This window comes from Lycorma delicatula, chromosome 8 (assembly GCF_047948215.1).
Source record: "Lycorma delicatula isolate Av1 chromosome 8, ASM4794821v1, whole genome shotgun sequence".
NCBI lineage: Eukaryota > Metazoa > Arthropoda > Insecta > Hemiptera > Fulgoridae > Lycorma > Lycorma delicatula.
The window spans coordinates 53,139,269-53,159,569 of record NC_134462.1 but is presented as its reverse complement, the minus strand read 5'-3'; the positions used below and the strand labels follow the sequence as shown (position 1 = coordinate 53,159,569).

Sequence of the window (20,301 nt, the reverse complement as noted above, 5' to 3'; positions counted from 1 at the left end):
TGAAATGTTGACCTCATCGCTAAACGCAATGTGATCAAGAAAGTTGTCATCTTCATGCCACAACATTTGGATTGTAGTCAGCTCAGTGTGTTCAGAGGGCTTCAAAACCTTTAATAGCTGTAAACAGTTTGGATGCTTATATAAACATTTCTTTAAAACATGTATAGCTGTTTTTTCATCACCAACATTGCTAATTCATGGCTGACTTTTCTAACAAATTTTTTAAGAATATGCAGGAAAGACATCCAGACTTAATTAATCATTTTCCTTGGTTGTCCTGTATTTCTTTTTTCACAAACATCTGGTATTTCATACTGATTACGCCATCGACTAAAGTTATTGTCACTTGGAGGATCACAATTAAACTTTCTACGAAGCACAAATTGAACTGTAACCTCAGCTTCACATTTAGCAAACTGCAAAACATAGAAGGCTTTTCGTTCTAGAGCCGCTATCTTTGCCAAGCAGAAAGATAAGGAATCAGTACACAGCAGCTTATTGATCCCCTATCTTTCTGGTTGCCGACGTGCAACTAAAACTATACTTAATGGATGACACTTTTACTTAGTGAGAATCTATAATAACAAACTGGAAAATAAAAACAAAATATGTAATAGAATTCATTGTACTATATTCTTTATGTAACATTTGAAGAAGGTACATTGTATCGAAATAGCTTTAAATAAATTTTGTGAAAATCATAAAACATATTTTGTTCTCATTTTCCAGATTTTAAAACTATACTTCTTGCTCTTAAATCAACACTATAACTCATCCAAGAGGTGTTTTAACAAATACTTTCTGCTTATTCATATTTTATGGAAAAATTAAAAAAATTCTACTTTTAAATTACCCACTGAACGTAATGTTAAAAAAGAAACCACCTGAATCCTAAGGAAAGTAAAAAGACAACACCATAAAGATGCACTTAAATTGATAGAAGAATTCAACAGTTGAGAGACAGTTGGTGCAGTTGAGAGACTATCATAAAACCTTCAAAAAAATACAAACTCCCAACCTTACTAATGAAGTATGAAAACCGTAATCTGGTTCATAACAATGTAGACAATGAATATCCTAGCTAAATATTTCAACAAACTTAAATTGTTGAGAACCGACACAATTCTTAAATCTTGACACCAGAACCCAATAACAACTCCACCAGAAAACATCAACCCTCCCTCAATAAAAGAAGTCTACAAAGTACTGGATGAGATGAAGATTTGCAAATCGGCGGGAGAAGATCAGACCTTTGTAGAGATCTGGAAACATGCAAGAAGACCAGTGAAAATTGCCCCTTCATAAACAGCTTGTCAACATCTGGATCAAAGAAGAACTACCAGAACATTAGATGTCAGCCCTCATCCATCTGCCACACAAAAAAGCAAGACAAAACATCCTAATCCTGCTACAGGGGAATCTCACTCCTAGACACAACATACAAAATTCTTTCAAGAATCATTGTCAAGCAGATCAGTGTACAACTTGAGAAAGAACTAGAATACCAGGGAGGTTTCAGATCCTTGAGGAGCTGTCCAGACCATCATGAGTCTCAAGCCAACAAGGATCACAACAAAAAAAGAAGTAGAGACATGGTGATAATGTTTGTAGACTTCAAGAAAGCATATGGTTGCTTTTACAGAGAATCCCTAAGCCAAGAGTGAAATTCAGAGGTGAACTGTCAGAACCACTTGAGATAAACCTATCCTGAACCATTTGGTATAGGAATGTGCCAAGGTGATGGACTCTCACCGCTACTGTTCAACTGCACTTTGGAAATTGCAATGAGAGAGAGAATTGCTCAAAAAAGTCCCCAAAAATAAAAATTGGTCTAAAGTCTTGGTTTCACCGATGATTTGATATTGCTAGCAACAACATTGACAAAGCTAAAACACAGATATTAGAACTTCAAAATATTGCAAATGAAATTGGCCACAAAATATCATTTATAAAGACAGAAATTTTGCCTCAAAAACCAACACAAAAGAAGTAAACTTAAGTGATAATAAAACCAAAATAGTTACCCAATTTAAATACCTCGGAAAAATAATAACAAATAATCAAAATGAAGAAATGCTAAACCAAACAAGAACAAACTAACTAAAACACAAAAATTAACCTGGTTTACATACAGTAAAACGTCTTTCTAAAAATGCAGAAATAAGACACTAAAACACAGTTGTAAAACCGGAAGCCACGTTTGCAGCAGAAACACTCTTCCATCTGAATGAACAATCAAAGACCGACAGCTAGAAAATCGAAAGAGAAATTGGAAGAACCTACATCAACAAAAAGTAACAGAAAGATGGGCAGTGGTGGATTGTGCCCAACAAAGTCATGTACAAAGAGTTAGGTTCTATCACTGATACCTTACGTAAGAGGAGACTAGGATTATTTGGAAACATCAAGAGGATGCAAGATTTGAAACTTCTGAAACAGCTGGTACAGTACAATCTTGACTTGAAAAACACCAAGATAGGATGTAGATGAATCAGAGAAATAAGAGAGCATCTGAAGGAAGTTGGCTGTGAATGAAAGACATCAAAGGCAAGATAAAATTAAAGGAAAAGATCAAGGACAAAAAGACTTGAAAGGAAGAAATTCACAACACACGATTTCAACACCAGAAAGGGCGAGATCAGAACATACGAAAAAGTAGTGGCAGGACCACAAGGCCCGAACAGTCCCTTCGAAGAGACTTTGATAATTACTGAATAAAGCAAGCCTATGCAGTTATAAAAGATCAAAAAAAGTTACCCACTGGATTCATCTAGTGGAAGAAATTTGTGTTTTATTCATGGCAAACCAGCTGTTTTAAGCTAATTTTCAAAGCCAAAGGTTCTAAGAATCAAATCTTAGTAAAGGTAAGTTACTTTTATATGGACTTGACTACTAGACAGTGAATACCAGTTACTGTGGTGGTTGGTGTTCAATTGATCACACATCTCAGAAATTGTCGGCCTGATCTGTACAAGTTAAATATTATTTACATCTCATACATAATATCCTCATCTTAATGGTCTATAGGGTTGAAAATTAAGACAAAATTCATGGTTCAGCATTAAGCAAAATCTATGTTTTACTTGAGAGAAAAGAATTAAACCTACTTGCATATAAAATAAATGAACAACATTAATTAATTTTTATAGTACTGCTTGAATATTAATTTTTCTCATATGTAAGCCAAGTTAAAAAGAAATAAAAACATTACTTATATGATTTTATACAATATAACTAAAGATATCTTATTTTTGTCATAGATTCAAGAAGATGACTGGTTTTAATTATGAAGATATGCTATTTTTTGATGATGAACATAGAAATATCAGGGATTTAACAAAACTGAACGTGAAATGTGTACTTGTTGAAAACGGAATGAATATGAAAGTCTTAGAAGAAGGGTTAAATCAATTTAAGAAGTCTAAATAAATTAACGATGATGATTTGTAAATGATATAACTTTTTTCTATGTTTTTTAAATGTGTTTTTACGTTAGAATATTCAGCACAGTGAAAATATACATATAAACTATAAATAAATGTTTTTAAAATAATCATAAATAATCTATTTTAAATTATAAAAACAGTAATGCTTTTTGGTTATTGGAAAAAAAAATGGGTCCTGGATATGACAATAAACTGCATCCATGTACATACCTGGCAGCTGTACTACATCACAACATATTAGAGAGCAGTGTGTAATATTTTAATTCACATGAAATAAATAAGTTTACCATATTCTGCCACACAGCTGGTTTTTGTAATTATTTTGTTTTAGTTAGGTGTATTTATTTATTCTAAATTAATTCAATATTTAAATGTTGTAAATATATGTATGTACTTTTGTGTGTAAAAGATGCTGTTATGTTTGATGGCTAAATAAATAAAAAATTACCACTGTGAAGTCATAAGTTCATTTTCTAACCTAGTTCATAAAGTAATTTTATAATTTTTTTCCAGTATTTACTCAGCATTCAACTTGGGCCCATTATTGATGTAATTAGTTGAAGATGAATGCCTGATAAACATACTTATATATAGTAAAGAATTGCTTATTTGTAGGACATGTTGGGAAATTATGTTCATTTTTTTCAGTTTATATATATATATATAAAAATAAATAAACTTTTTTCTAAGTAATTCCAAGGATCTTGGTGCTATAGTCTTGTAGAAATAAATTTTCACCAAAAAATCCTTGAAGTATTGTCATAGTAGGATTAGCAGTGTAAAAAGTGTCTGTGTCCTAATGGAACGAGTAGTGACAGTCATCCTCCTGCATTAAGACAATGAATCATTTGGTAATTTCTTGATTTGCTTCAGTATTGTGTTGTTTTAAAGATAGAGTGGTTCTTTTTTTTGTAGGAATAAGGATTTGCCAATTGTATCTTGACTCCACTTGTAAACCAGTTACAGTTAATCCTCTTAGAATAGCCAGCAAAAAAGTTAGTTTGTGTAAATCAACTTTTAATATGGAATATGTCGAATCTTAGCATTCTTTTCACACAGCATTACAGATGAAAGAAATTTTCACAAAGAATTATGGTGAGAACATATGATCGCCATTTTAATATTACATTTTTTGGCAAATATTATCTAAAACTATTTCACAATTTTTTTTTTAAGAGCTTAGACCCTTTTGACTGTGTTTTCTTTCAAAATTTTCTTAAAATATTTGTTAGTATTAAAGTAAAAATTTGTTTTTGCATAAATTTCCATGTCAAAAACTCAATCCCTAAGTTTTAATCTAACTCCTACTGTATTGCAATCTAGAATAGATTAATATTACTATTGTATTATTATTATTATTTTTAAATAACTAAATAGCAGACTACAAGATTCATATTTATGAATTATATAAACCAATATTTAGTAAAATAAAAATTTTAATTTGCATTTGTATTTACACATGTACTTCCTTTACAATAAAAATCACATTTAACTGAAAATTACAATGTCCATCTGCATTAAACCAAGAAAACAGAACTATTTCATTCAATATAATTGAATGAAAACTATATTTATCTGCCTTCAGTAATTTATATTTATTTATTAATCATCTTATAGTTGCCATAACAAAAGGAAAACCAAAGATGGCATCAACAAACAACAAACATGTAGTATTAAACTACCACATCACAGCTGATTCTTTTTATTTTATGTAGTTATTAAATGTTGCAGAACAAATTTCTGACTAAAATTACAGACATGTAATAAAATTGATTTTCCAACACCACTGACAAAAATAATTTTTACAAAATTAAATCACTTATTACAATTATTTTATTTTTGTTCTTGATCTTAATGGTTATTGTGAAAAAACAATAAGCAAGTATTAGTATTTTTAATATTTAATTTGTGCCAAACTAGTTATTTTTTTTATGATTCAAGTTGAATTTTGTAGAGCATGAGAACATCAATTCATGAAGTCAAAACAATGTATATGGATTATATTGTTATTCATTCGCTGTCTTGGCAGTATCATGTGATTAATTACAGTTAGTGAAGGAAAATTTGAATAATTCTTTACATCTTCTATATCTAAAAGAGTAAATTGTTTTAAATAATTAACCTAATAATAATATTCATGGTGTTGTTATTTTTTTCTAGCCAGCTATTTTTATTTTGCTTAAATTGACCACTGCAGTTTCTTGTAGCATCTTTTTCTTGGTACTGATATGTCCTATCTCAGAAAACAAAAACATGAGCAAACGTAAAAGATTGGGTGATTGGAAATAAAACACATAGTATGAGATCTTTATGGGATAGTCAGCTTAAAATTCTACAAAATGAGTGAATTTCTTATTTTTAAATTATTCTCTTAGCTGGTTTGGTTGCATCTTTAACATTCAAGCAAATCTCTGATGAATTATTCTCTATTTAATGTAGAATTTTTTTTACTGCATTCAGTGTAAAGGCTACCTAGTAAATAAACTGCTGTAATACAAAAAAAATTGGGTCATGAATTGATGATTGATTGTTAAACAATGCCAATCTTAAAGATTCAATGATAACTTTCATGGCAACTTTTGTTGTATCTCAATATTTAGTAGCTCTTATATTGAACATAAATGATTAAATATTTGTAAAAAAAATATGAAAAAATTTAACATATGGTTAAAATTAAAAAAATTAATAGATTGTATAAAAAATTCTGCAGCTTGATATTTTGTATTTTCTTTGTTATGTATGCTTGAATCGTTTATTTTTTATACATCATAATTTCTTAGTATAACTGCACTTATTTGTACAAATTCTGCTTTAATTAGATAAAAACTAACAAATAAATTAAATATTTCGACATTGATATGAATTAAATTTCTGAAAAATAAGGGTGACGAATGATAATTGTTATGAAACTGAATATTAAAAAATACATACTTTAAAACTGTGTATCCTGGTGTAAGAAATATAAATTGTAATCCTCTCTAGTAACAAACTGTTAGGAAAATAAAGGATAACTAGGCAAATGTCTACCTGTTTTACCAGAATAAGATTTATGGAATAGAGAAAAAAATTTAACAAAAAACAACTGTAGACTCTGCTGTCAACAACTGTAGACTTATATTGAGCCTCATTCTTTCATTGCCTTACCCCAAAGAAAGCATATTATTTTTAGCATCTCTTAATAAATTGTGAAATCTAAATAATAGTTTTGTATTGCAATAAAGCAGCATACTATTTTTGCCATTTGGTATATTTAATACTTTTAGGAAGTAGTAAAAAATATGATAATCTCGAAAAACAATTTTGATGATTTTTTCCATTATATGCTTTATAATTTCATTTTTTATGTTTTTAAGTTTATGGCAAACAATAAAGTATTTATTTCTTTAAAAAAAAAATAAAATTCTTTAGCTGCTGGCATTTTTATTATGGCAGGATTTTATATACATTTTTTAGAGGTGTATAATAAATAAAATCGGCTATATTAATTTGTAATTTTATTTTAATATAATACCGTAATGCTAAATTATATGACCACTATATAAAAAATAATTTTTAATTTAATAATTTAAAAAATAATTAATTTTTTTAATTAATTAAAAATAGTGTTTATTTTTGTTTAAAATTTAATACCATGTACAGACATTTTTCAGTTATTTTTGAAGAATTTATGTTTAGCCAGTTTGAGATATTAATAAAACTACAGACCAATTTATGCATACATAAAACTTCTGAAAATTTTTATAAGTTTTTTGTTTTTTTGGAGTAAGAGGATCTTAAAATGTTCATGTGTACAAAAACCTTGTATCTAAAATTCTGTCCTATTGCTGTAAGTTTGCTTTAAAGTGCTGCAGCAACAATACCCGGGAAAGTAAAAAGTAAATTTAGAGTATATATTTTTCCATTTCTTTAGCAAATGCTCGAGAAATTAAAAAATAAACAATAAATTAAGTAAATATTTCTGAATATTACTACTGTATCAAGAAGATAATGAGAAAATTAGCACATATTAATTTAAGACATTCATAAACAGTTCATTAAATATTTAAATTTAAAATATGTATGCATTATTTGTAAAGTACATTAATTTGTTTTTAGATAATTTTATACCTTCTATTATATAAATGATTTAATTTTTTTCAGCCACCCCAGTAGTAATACAATCCCAGTATGTTGTAAACAAAATTGAAGAAATATAACAATGTTTTTCACCTCTACTGTGAACCATTAATTTGGAATGATTAAAAAAAAATCTTATTCAAAACATATCTCAAAGAACTTATTTTAGAATAAAACATTCTTACTTATTCACTGAATGTAATTATAATAATTCTTGAAATGTGACCAAGATTAACAATATTCCTGGCTAGATCCTGTTTTCATGATCACACCAATACAGAACAAAGGGTTGGACATATTGGTGAAGTAATCTAGAAATTAACTACAAATAATAATAACTTATGAGCATTTTACCACGTATGAAATAATATGAGCTAGTTTACATATATTAACATAAAGAATTGACTTTTATTTAAAAATAAAAAGTTTTATTTAAAAATAAAAAAGTAGTAATAATGTAATATTTTTTTTATAGAAAACTATACTTAGTTATTTAAAAGAAAATTAGAGCTAATATTTTATACAATATTGTAAAAAATTCATATATTCCGCGATAGTAAATTATTATTGTTCAAAAATAAGTATTATGATTTCAACTAGTGATATGTAATCTGTTTAATGAAATATTCTTATTTTGCTTGATAATAATTTTACTGTTTTATTACGATTTTTAATTTTATTTCAGTTCAAGAAATAAAATTTCTTTGGTTCATGATTTTTATAAATTTTCTTGCTATTATTTTTCTAATCAACATAAAAAAAAATATTACAGCGTTTAATTACATAGGTTTTTGAATAAGTGTCTAAAAGCCTTCAGTCCTTACAGAAAAATAGATGGACTGATTTTTTATGTTTAATTTAAGTCACAAGATTAAATTGTACTAGTCCAAAAATCAAAATAGTGTTTCAGTCTGTCACATACCATCTGTGAAAAGTTAAGAATGTCATTGTCCTGTACTTGTATAATTATAATGATTATTTTTTAAATAATTTTTGATTTTGATTTACAGATTTTACTCTTTGGCCATTACAAGTTGATAAATGTAAATATCCATTCGTTAAAGACAGGTAAGATACATGAATTATTTTTATTAAGATTTTAGAGCAGTTTCTAGCCCAAACTTCTAAGCTCTCCCCAATCTAGTGGTTGTGATACCTGACACTTCAACTATTAGTTTGATTTTTTATGCAATTCCTGGACAGTCTCACAGATAGAATTACCTCCCCAAATTGAGCCCCAGTAAAGAAACATCTACTTATTAGGAGTAGCCAGCATGGTGTGACATAAATATAAAGGTACTTGACATAAATTCTATGGTATTATTAATTAAAGAACAAGATAAGGAAAGATTAGGGTAGAGAAATATCAACCCTCAGGACTGTCTTTGATTGGAATAAGTTTGTTTACAATTTTACTTTGGAGTTTTTAGTTGCTTATATTGCATTTCATCTATAGCATAATTTTTTTAAATGTTTTTTATATGACTGCACTAGAAAAGGACCTTGCACAGTAGTGGAGCATTACTGATCATCCAAAAATTAGTACTGAATTTACTTTTTTGCCATTCACTTCACCTGTTTGTCTATTGCAGATAAATAACTATTAAAAAAAATTTACGTACAATATCTGAATTAAAACATGGTTAGATTTTAGGTTTTCTATCATTCAGTGACTCATACTCATACATAGGTTGGTACGATTTTCATTTTAAACTATAGTTGGACTACTAGAATATCTAGGATGTATTTCAGTCATTAGTTTACCTTTCTTTCAACTCCTTCACAGCAGAAGGAAACATGAGTTCCCAGACAGTGTCACTGCCACACCGAGGTCCAATAAAGGAAGTACTTACTAGAAAGTACTACAGATATTATCAAGATGGAAGCTGACCCAGTTTGGAAGTAGAGCTTTTTTATTGTGTATAAAGAAAGGATGATGCTTTACAGTTATTGAAATAAATGGGAAAGCAAGAAACTGCTTAAAAACTAAAAAAAAAAAAAAATGATTTATATATTCTAATATGTCTTATTATTATTATTATTAAAATATAAAGGCATGACAGAATGATAATTTTTTTTGTTGATAATTAAATGACTGAAAAATCTAAATCCTAGCTGGAAATTTAACCAGGCACCAGTTTAGGGAATTGAATGGAAGCTCTAATGACATAAATTGAAATGATTTTTTTTTTATTTAATATAAAAAATGAAAAAGAAATTTGTTCACTATCAATGTTTAATTAAATTTAGATAAACAGCTTACAATTGCTGGAGAATAAAATTTTGAGAAAAATAAATGCACTTATCTACACCCATGTTGTTATTATACTTAAATAGTTAACTGCTTGAATGTCAGGTATTTCATAGATTACAATGTTTTAATTTAGATTCATAAAATAAAAAAGCTTGAAATTGTCCAATTTATCTGAAGATCGTGGCTAATCAATTAGAGAATCATCAGAAAAAACCATTACATAAAATATGCTTTTAACTTGGAATGTATTGTTACAAATTAAGGATGTATATAAATCTGCTTCATTTGTTTCATTATATCATTAAACTCTACAAAAGAAAACTGAAAAATTAACTATAGATAAATGAAATTAGTACTATTAGTTAACGTTAAATATCATATAAGTTCATACGTAGTAGTCAAGTAAATTAAAGTTTGCATATTAATGTTTACTTGTCTGTGGGTGATTTGCAGTCAGTATATATATATACTGATTTTGTTAATAATAAGCTGTTTTATTTAAATAAAATACAATAAATAAATGTAATGACTCATTACATTTTCACTTATTACTTTTTTACCGGAAAAGTAAATATTTGCTTGTTAGTTTGTTGAGAACCATTATCACAGTGGTTGTAGGTGATCTGATATAAGACATATTATGTTCAAAAAATATATAATCATTTTTGTTTGTTGTATTAAGTGGACTGTAGAATAACTATTTGCTAATTCGTATTAACATATAAGATTTAATGCACATAACGATATTACATGGGTAAGATTGCACTTCAGTATATGGCTAATTGTGTAATAAATTCCAAATATCTGGGCCCAGAGGATGAAATTATGTTTGTTGTATTAAGTGGACTGTAGAATAAGTATTGGGTGATTCGTATTAATATTGATTTAATGCACTTAACTATATTACATAGGTAAGATTGCTCTTCAGTATATGGCTAATTGTGTATTAAATTCCAAATATCTGGCCCAGAGGATGAAATTATGTTTGTTGTATTAAGTGGACTGTAGAATAAGTATTGAGAGATTTTTATTAATATTGATTTAATGCACTTAACTATATTACATAGGTAAGATTGTACAAGAATGAATAACATTGAACTAGGTAGGTGACTTGGCCACATTGTATCAAATAAATGCGTGTTATACATTAACAATAAAGCACTTGTTTAATATTGCAAAGACTAATCTCTAATATTACACATTAAAGAGCAGCAGCGCTGACTCAACAAACTTTAAGAACAGATATCCCAATCTTCATTAGGAAAATTGAGAAATAAATGATTTCATTTTTGCCATTTTCATCAAACCAATTCATATTATTGCAGAACAGCATATCAATCTTATTAAAATCGACATGATATTAAATCTTATAACTGACACCAATACTTTGTTCACAAATGTATTAGCTATATCAGGGTGTATGAAAAAGAACTTAGCAGTTTTGTATTTTAATATTTAAATTAAATGTACTTTATTACATTTAGAATTGCAAATATATGTGTTTTATCACATGAAAGTACAATTGATTGCAGTTGACTGAACCAAAATTGTCCAAAAAAGCCCAAAATCCAAACAAATTTGAATTTCACACTTTTCCTTAACTGCATGTAATAGGCCTCATTGAGAGCTTTTCAACGATATATCATAAGTGGTACTTATTTTCATTGGTTCCAGAGTCATAGCCAAATCTAATTTTAATTTATGAAACATTTGGATCATATGGGAAGGCATATCGGTTTAAATCAGACTTCATCTCCTTTTTTTTTTTTAATTTAAATATACTGATTTATTAATAATTATTAACCTCTCATTGCAAAAAAAAATTTACGATGAATAATAATTGAAAAAAAAGAAAAAATATCAAAGTTTTTAATGAAATAAAATTTTATGTACCTTTCATTAAAAAAAAAAAAATGTGTAAATGTAATTTAAAAGGTGTACCAGGAAGTCATGTGTTGTCCACATTAAATTTTTTTCTTCTTAATGTAACTCAACATAAGCACCTCTTACAGCCCTGCCCATGTTTCAAATTGGTAATCCACTTCATTCCACACTCTGGTGAGCATGTCTGCAGGAATTGCTTCCATGGCTGCTGTTATTCTTTGGCGCAGTTGGTCAAGTGACTAGAGCTTTTCTTGTATAAGATGTTTTTTATGTAGTGACAAAAGAAATCCACTGGTGTCAAATTGTCCCCAAGAGGTCAAGGCTCCCAAGGTGGTTGTTCAGGCCCCAGCGCAGCCCAGGCGCTACGCTAAGGTCCTAAAAACCAAACGAGAGGCCAGCAAGGCGGTGAAGAAGCCGGAGGTAATCTTCGTAAACAAGGCAGAGGCCTCTAAGACCACGAGTCAAGAATTGAAGCGCGATTTTCGTGAAGCCCTTCGTGGTGACCGAAATCGGCTTAGGATTCGAGACATACGGGAGACCAGCAAAGGTTTAGGTTTAGTCGTTGTTGCGGATAATAAGGAGACGGTCCAAGTCATCAAGGACTCTCCAGCGGTGCAGAACCTTGAGGTTAAGGTGGACTCCAAGCGGTTGAGAAAGCCCCGAGTCATTATATATGACATCGAGCGGAGTCTCTCCGATGACGAAGTTCTGTCTCTCATTCGGGAGCAGAATACTGATTTGGATGCGGCCACGTTCAAAGAACAGTGCAGGCTAGTCTTCAAGACTGGAAAGCGTGATGCCTCTCGGTATCACGGAGTTTTTGAACTAGGTGCCGGTCTCCACCAAAAGGTTTTGTCCGAGGGTGGGGTCTTCGTTGATTTTGCCTCTTGTCGTGTCAAGGAATACCTTGACGTGCAGAGGTGCTTTAAATGTTGTAGGTTTGGCCACAGGGCCAAGTTTTGCAAGTATGCGTCGGTCTGCGCGCATTGTGGTGAAGAGGGCCACAAGCGTGACGATTGTCCGCAAAAGAAGGAGGCTCCGACTTGCGTTAACTGCAAGCGGTTACGCAAGAGTCGTAGGCACTCTATTAATAGTAGGGAGTGTGGTAGTTATTTGAGAGCGGTTGAGGTCTACTTCAACTCGCTCGATGGTTAGGTTCGGTCAACTCAATGGCCAGGGTGCCCATGCGGTCCAAGTATAGTTAGGTAACGTCGTTGAAAAGCGGAGCCTCGATTTTCTACTTCTACAACACCCGTACGTTGTCAAGGGTGACCTGCCAGGCTTTTCAGGCTGGAATAAATTCCATGTTGGTGAAAGTAAATCCGCCGTACCGTGCAGGAAGTCTATAAATATTGTCTTTATACGGCAAGCCTCTGACACGCATCACGTCGTTGTTAGCTTGCTGTGGATGGTTTCGACCTAGTTGTGGTTAGTTCGTACTTTCAGTACAGAGATCCCACTGACTTACACTTGGAAAGATGGGATAGAATTATCAGGCTGATAGCGGGTCGTCCTGTTCTTATAGGAGTTGATGCGAACGCCAAATCGCTTCTTTGGCACAGTGGGATTGCAGATGAAGGTGGTGAACTGCTAGAAGGCTTCATCGCACAGCACCGTTTTGAAGTGTTCAATGTCGTCGGCGAGTTGGCTACTTTCGCCGGCGCGGTGGGATTGCGGAGGACCTTCCTAGGTACCAACATTGATGTTACCATAGGTAAGAATATCCCTGGTAGGATTCTGAATTGGTCTGTAGTCGATGATTGCGAAAGCGATCATTGGCTCATAGTTTTTGATTGGATAGGTGGGCTGCGCGATGTCTTTAGGGCGGACGCCCCTGTTCAGCAGGGGCGCTTCTTGCACAGGCGGGCGGATTGGCCCAAGTTTTCTAACATTCTTGCGGCCAGGATGCGGGTGTACACTCGTACCCTGGACGAGGTCCCTCTAGATAACCTGGCAGAGAATTTCTCTTCTGCGGTGGTTGAAGCCGCAGAACTCTCAATCCCTCGGAGTACGGGTCGAGAGAGAGTAGCTGGTTGGTGGTCTCGGGACTTGACTGCGATAAAGCAGGCCGTGGGCCGACTCAGTAGAGCCGCACAGCGTGCGCGTGATCCTGACCGGCGCGAGGTCTTGTTTGCGGAGTATCGTCATAAAAGGAACGAGTATTTTCATAGAATTAGGACTTCGAAGCGAGATTCCTGGCGCTCTTTTGTTCAAGAGCAGGGGAATAAGTACCCTTGGGGTGTTGTTTATCGAGTACTTGGTCACAAGCGGAAAAAGGACAATCTTCTGTCGGCTCTCTCGACCCAAGACGGCGTTGTAGTTGAGAAAGATCGTGTTCTATCTCTTCTGATGGACGATCTGCTTCCCGATGATACCGAGGTTGGTGAGACCTCGTATCACCGGAGAGTTCGAGCGGCGGTTGTGGATTTCAACACAGACTCTGTGTCTACGGAGATTACTGAGGCGGAAGTCCGCCAAGTAATCTGTAGCCTGGCTAGGAACAAAGCCCCCGGATATGATGGTATTACGGTGGAGCTCCTTGTTCGCACCCTGCTTGTAATTCTTGGCCCATTGACTAGGGTGTTCAATAGGTGTTTATTCGCCGGGTGTTTCCCGGCTTGCTGGAAGCGTGGTATTTTGAAGTTATTATTCAAAGGTGGCGACAAGAACCCCACCGTCAGTTCTTCTTACCTCCTCTGACGCTCTTGCCAGAAAGGTTTTCAAGAAGGTACTTTACCTCCACATCAATAGTAGGCTGACTTCGAATCACATGCTGATGGACGACCAGTATGGCTTTAGACCCGGTAAGAGTATAGAGGACGCGATTCTTAGGGTCCTGGATCTGGCTTCAGGCAGTGAGTACAAATATGTACTCGGTGTCGTCTTGGACAAATCTGGGGCATTTAATAACTTGTGGTGGCCCTCTGCCTTGTTTCAATTACAGAAGCGTGGTTGCACGCGGGATGAAATTAGGACTCTCTCAAGTTACTTCAGCGAAAGAACTGCTGTCCTTCGTGACGGCAGTTCGCAAGTAGGAAAGACCCTGTCAAAGGGATGTCCACAGGGCAGTGTATTAGGTCCACTCGTCTGGACCATCGAGTTTGACTCTCTTATGCGGTTACGTTTGCCCGGTGGCTGTCGCGTTGTGGCTTACGCCGACGATGGGCTGCTGCTGGTCGAGGGTGGTTCGCGTGCTGAGATTGAGCTCAGAGCGGCACAGGCATTTAGGGTATTGCGGTTGTGGAGTCTTCAGCATAAGATGGTTTTCAGTGCGGAGAAAACCACTATGATGTTTTTGAAGGGCCGTCTAGCTGCAACTCGCCATCCATGGGTTGTGATGGACAGTCGTTCAATTAGGTATGTCACTCTTCAAAAGTATCTGGGTGTTATCCTTGATGAGAGGCTTCTCTTCAAGGAGCACCTGCAGTATGTGGCTAAGAAGGCAGTTGATGCTTCTTCGGCGTCCGTAGAGTGGTCCATCCCTATTGGGGGTTGAATTTCCGTACCATGCGGATTCTTTACAAAGGTGTTTGCGAGGCCATTATGTTGTACGCTGCGTCCGTCTGGGCTCATCGTTTGCGGTACCAATGTTATAGGGACATTCTATTACGAGCCCAGCGTCTTCTTTTATTAGCGGTTGTCGGCGGTTACAGGACTGTCTCGCGAGAGGCAGTATCTGTGATCGCGGGCATCAAACCTGTGGATATTTCGGCTACGGAACGTAGCCAGCGGTATATTGCAAAGAAGGCCTCCCTTCTTACTTCTGGGCGTATGCGTGAGATTGAAGACCAAGGTTTTGACTCTTGGCAAGATAGGTGGAATACTTCTTTGACAGGTCGTTATACGCATGGTATATTCCCCAATGTTAGAGAGTTGCGAGCGGTTAGCTGGGTATCCCCCAATCGACACAGTTCCTCTCCGGACATGGTGCCTTTAGGGATAAATTGGCTAGGTTTAGGTTGGTTGATTCCGGCTTCTGTCCGGACTGTAGGGTCGATGACACCGTAGACCATGTCCTACACATATGTCCCCGGTACGAAGCTGAGCGTACCAGAGTTACTAGGGAACTCGAGAGAGTAAACTCTGTTTTGGATCTGCGAGTCAACTGGAGGACTCGTAGAGAGTGGACTATAGTTGCTGGCTTCCTTCGCTTCCTCGCCCTGAGCAGGACTGCCGAAGGGATTTAGTAGGTGATAGGAACCTGGGTGGCTAGGGACCGCCTGGGCAGTTGACTGGCCGAAGGTAGGCGGTTAAGGCAGCGTGCCTCGTTTAGAATAATTGGTGTTATTTTGTTGGGGTAAACCTGTCGGCGGAGTTGCGGCCGCTGCCAACGGGCATGGTTATCCTTGTTCCGGGGGGTGCGGTCGCGCTTCGACGGAGGCATTTTGTGAGCTAACGACACTGTCGGCGGGGCGTCTCTGGGTGTCGCTTCGGTGGTATGCAGCGGCGTTTCGGCGGCGGTTACGAAAGATGGTGAATGTCACGCGGGACTCCGCGATGGAGCTGTGTGGGAGTAGGCGTTAATTCTCCTCTCCCGGGCAGATCGGAGCGGAGTCAGTTAGAAACTCATTTCGAGTAATAAGGGGTTCTTAAGGGAACAAGGTCTAAATTTCGCTGTGTTAAACTGTAGTGGGAAAGTTTTATTATAGTGGTAGGTTGCTCGGGTGTGAGACATTCGATAATTGGCTCAATAAAGTTAGTGCTAGGCGCGGGGACTTCATTCCGCGGTTAGGCTTCTAGCTTAGTTCCTGAGGGCGACGTGGTAGCTGCAGGTGTCCGTTGTCTTCTTTCTGAAGGCATAAACATATAATAAAACTATCTTGGGGTGAACTTTACCGATGCAGATGTCCCTTGGGACATCTGCATCGGTGGCATCTCTGCGGGGCCTGAACTGAAAGCTGTGGTGCGCAATCAGTTTGAGGGCGAGAAGATGTCCTCCGTTAAAGCCACTACTGGCTAGGAACGGAGGGGGTGGTGTAGCGACCGGACACGCTACGAGGTGGGATCTTCTCCCCTTGGGGGGGGAATCGAGATGGTGTCAAATTGAGACTTCATGGTGGCCAAGAAATGTAAGGTTCTTGCCTACCTAGCCTTCTGGAAACTTGTCTATGACCACAGTCTGCACAACTTCTGCATGATGTGGAGGGGTTCCATTGTGTTAGAAAATTGTCTTCTGTAATTTAAAACTACAGAAACCCAAAAAGTTCTCTGACATGTCTGAGGACAGTCCATGGGAAAAAAAATGCCCAAAAATTTGATTAAACATGATACCACACCAAATATTCATTTTCAGACAGCTGTAGATTTCAAAATTTGTGTGGATTTTCTGAACCCTTTACTTGGCAATTATAGCGATTCTCCATGAACATGAAATAAATGTTGCTTCATCAGAAAATTAAATGTGCTGCAAGTAGTTTTTATTAGCAGAAATGAATACTAACATGGCTGTTACAAATTGAAATCTTTGTTGCTTATCGTTAGGGATAATTTCATGGAATAGCTGCAGTTTATATGCGTGAAGTCTCAATCACTTGCGAACAATATCATGGACAGTATTCTTAGGAATGTTTTGTCGACGACTGACACTAGTTTTGGACTACATTGGAAAGTCAAATTCTTTCAGCGTTTTCAGCCTACATGTTGAGTGTCATTTTAAAAATTCTTCTGGTTTCCAGTTCACACCATTTACATATGCTTTTGCCACTCAGAATTAATACAATTGACTTACATATAATTTCTTTATACAACACTCAATGATTTTGTTTCTAGTACAAAACCACTACGTGCACTGTTTTTTCTGTGTTGACACCATGATACTGAAGTTTGGGCTGTGCAGCAATCCTTAACACAGCTGCTACTTGAGAGAATGTGTAAACTAAAACTTAATTGTTGTCACATCAAGATTACACAAAAAAAACACTATTGGGTTAAAACTATATATTCCTTCTTGAAACTCTGGAGTTCATGTAGACACCCAGTATAGTAATCATGATTATTCTTAAGAGGAACTAACTGAAAAATAATTAAACTTAATTCCTAGAGTACAGTGAAAAAAGTTTTTGGGATATAAGTACATCAGTTCTAACTTAAAACATTTTACATTGAAACCAGAGTATTGCAGATACCCAAATATTAACTAATCTATCATTGATTTACAGAGTCCTAACGTAGTTAGTAAGACCGTAAGTAAGAGGTAAAATCTGTTACCTCTTAACAATAGTGGATTAAAATTAACTTAGTAATTTAGTCTTGTATACACAAGTAAACTGTATCTATAAATTTGTTACAATGATAAAGAGGAAAACATATTTTAATTGTTAATGTATTTCAATAAATTTGACTTTGTATTTAAAACCATTCATTTTTTCTAGAACTATCTAAAAATGAACTTGTCAAATATTTTTATTATCTGACGGTATTAAGCTTTCCTATCTTGGACAAGGGTTTTCAAACCAGATTATCTGATTTATTGTTCAAAAAATTAATTGTTATGAAAGAATAATTGTAAGTAGCAAAAATTTAAAGACCTAAATTTCCAATCATAAGCATTAATAATTTTTCTATATATCATTGAAAAATTTCTTAGTACAAAGATTATTACTTTATATATATATATAGCCTTATTTTATTAGAATTAATCTTCCTAGGATTTATAATATTCCTATGTACTGTTAAATTATATTTATTAACTGAATTTAAATTACAATATTGTCTTGTATTTGTATTTACAGGAATGGTAGAATATTTGACAGTCGACCTAATTCAGTACCATTAATAGCGTATAATGAAGTTAATGAGGTAATGACATTATTAAAAAATCCACAATATAAGGGTATTATGCTTGGAGTTGCTTCAAGAATAGAAAATATTGCTGGTGCTTACCAACTCTTACACCTGTTAAATCTAAACCATTACTTTGACTACAAACAGATTTATCCTGGGAAAAAAATTGGCCATTTTTTCCAGTTAAGTTTTATTTTTAATTACTGTAATATTATTGCAATGTAGCTTAATGTTTTATTATATATTATTGTTTATAAGTTAAAGAATATAAACCATGAACACAATCAGATAAAGCAGAATTCTTGCGAAAAATTTTAATGCTTTCAGAGAATTGCTACATCATCAAGGCTGTTCTAATAAATTATGTAGAAGCACTTTTTAAAAAAAAGATTTCAGATTTATTCTACCACAATATATTCAGACAACATGCATATAAACAAAATAGTTGTGATAATATGATTACTATTATTCTCTTATTCAATTTATATATTATAAGTGCATATTGTATATGTACTCGTTTAATATTCAAGCAATATTGTTTCATAATATTTGTTTATGGTTATTGTTAATTTCTGTTACATTATTTCCAATTTATGTGTGATATTAATTGTTGTGGTTCTGAAATTATTATTAAGACTTTAAGAATGTCTTTTTGGAATGTTAATTATTTTAATAAACTAATTTTGGCAGTTATTTGGCTTTTCATACATCTTTTTACTTGAAAAAAAAAAGAAGTTGAAATTGAGTATTTTGGTAAAATTTTCTGTTAGATTATTGTACTCGGACTTTCAATATCCTAATACATATGAAAAAAAAACATTTTTAAGATTAGAATATTAATAATTGGATATTTTTGTTGAGATATAAGCAAATGCTTGTGTTAAAATAAAATTACTTATATATTTTAATAATAATTTGGTAATGAAAGTATATGTAGAAGATAAAAACTAGAAGAAACCCATGATTAGAATATATAATACAAATTAACTGGCAACTTAGGATGAATTAAATATATTGAGGTTAAGAGACAGTATACAACAGAAAAGAATGAAAAATAGTATCAGACTAGTCAAATTGTTTGATACTTCAAAAAAAGTGAAAAGAAGCAGGTTCAATAAGTTTTTTAAAGTGCTATCTTTTAAATATTGATCTTATTACTTATTAAATTTATTTAGAGAAAATTTAGGTGCAGCTTTTTGAAAGAATATAATCTTTAAAAAGATCATTTGAAAAGATTGGTAATCTAAGAATTGTAACACTACAGTCAAAGGTTAAGAATATGATATGAATCCATTGTGTTAAAAGAAAGTTTAAGTAATAAATTTAAGTAGAATGTCTTCAATGTGTTATGCATAAACTCTTTTTAATTCCAACTTCTTAATTATCTTATCATAACTTCTTATCTTCTGTAATTCTGAAACTAATTAATTTTTATCAACTCTTATGTTACAGCCTCCACTATAGATCTGAAGTTGAATTTCATGAAATGCTTTTTCTTGATGATGATTGCAGAAATCTCAGAGATGTACAGAAGCTTGGTGTATCGGTGTTTCAAGTAATTAATGGAATAACAATTAATCAGTTACATGAAGCACTTAAACAGTTTTCACAAAAAATGTAAATAGTATTTCCTTATTTTGACCAGTTACTGAATAACATGCAGTTAAAATTACACCCATACAATTTGACAGTTATCAATTTTTTCTGTTAAACTTAACTCAGCTGTTCAAACATTAAAGAATTTCAGATTTTAACCAAAAGTAATGTTTATATTTATTACTAACTAATAAATGAAGTTTATCACAAAATTGTCTGATT

General features: G+C 33.4%; 1 protein-coding gene across 7 annotated transcripts in view; it reads left to right on the top strand.

Annotated features, from left to right (window-relative positions):
* Positions 1-20,258, top strand: part of LOC142329397 (magnesium-dependent phosphatase 1-like) — a 28,479-nt gene extending 8,221 nt beyond the window's left edge. For 3 of the 7 annotated variants that reach the window (XM_075373971.1, XM_075373970.1, XM_075373972.1), the window contains exons 4-6: positions 8,573-8,630; positions 18,432-18,665; positions 19,936-20,256. In XM_075373971.1, the coding sequence (XP_075230086.1) occupies positions 8,573-8,630; positions 18,432-18,665; positions 19,936-20,104 (461 nt within the window). In that variant the 3' untranslated portion in view covers positions 20,105-20,256. Of the gene's footprint in view, positions 1-8,572; positions 8,631-18,431; positions 18,666-19,935 lie in introns of all 7 variants that reach the window. The other 4 variants (XM_075373973.1, XM_075373967.1, XM_075373966.1 and 1 more) reach the window with 4 other exon arrangements.
* Positions 20,259-20,301: the final 43 nt, after the last annotated feature.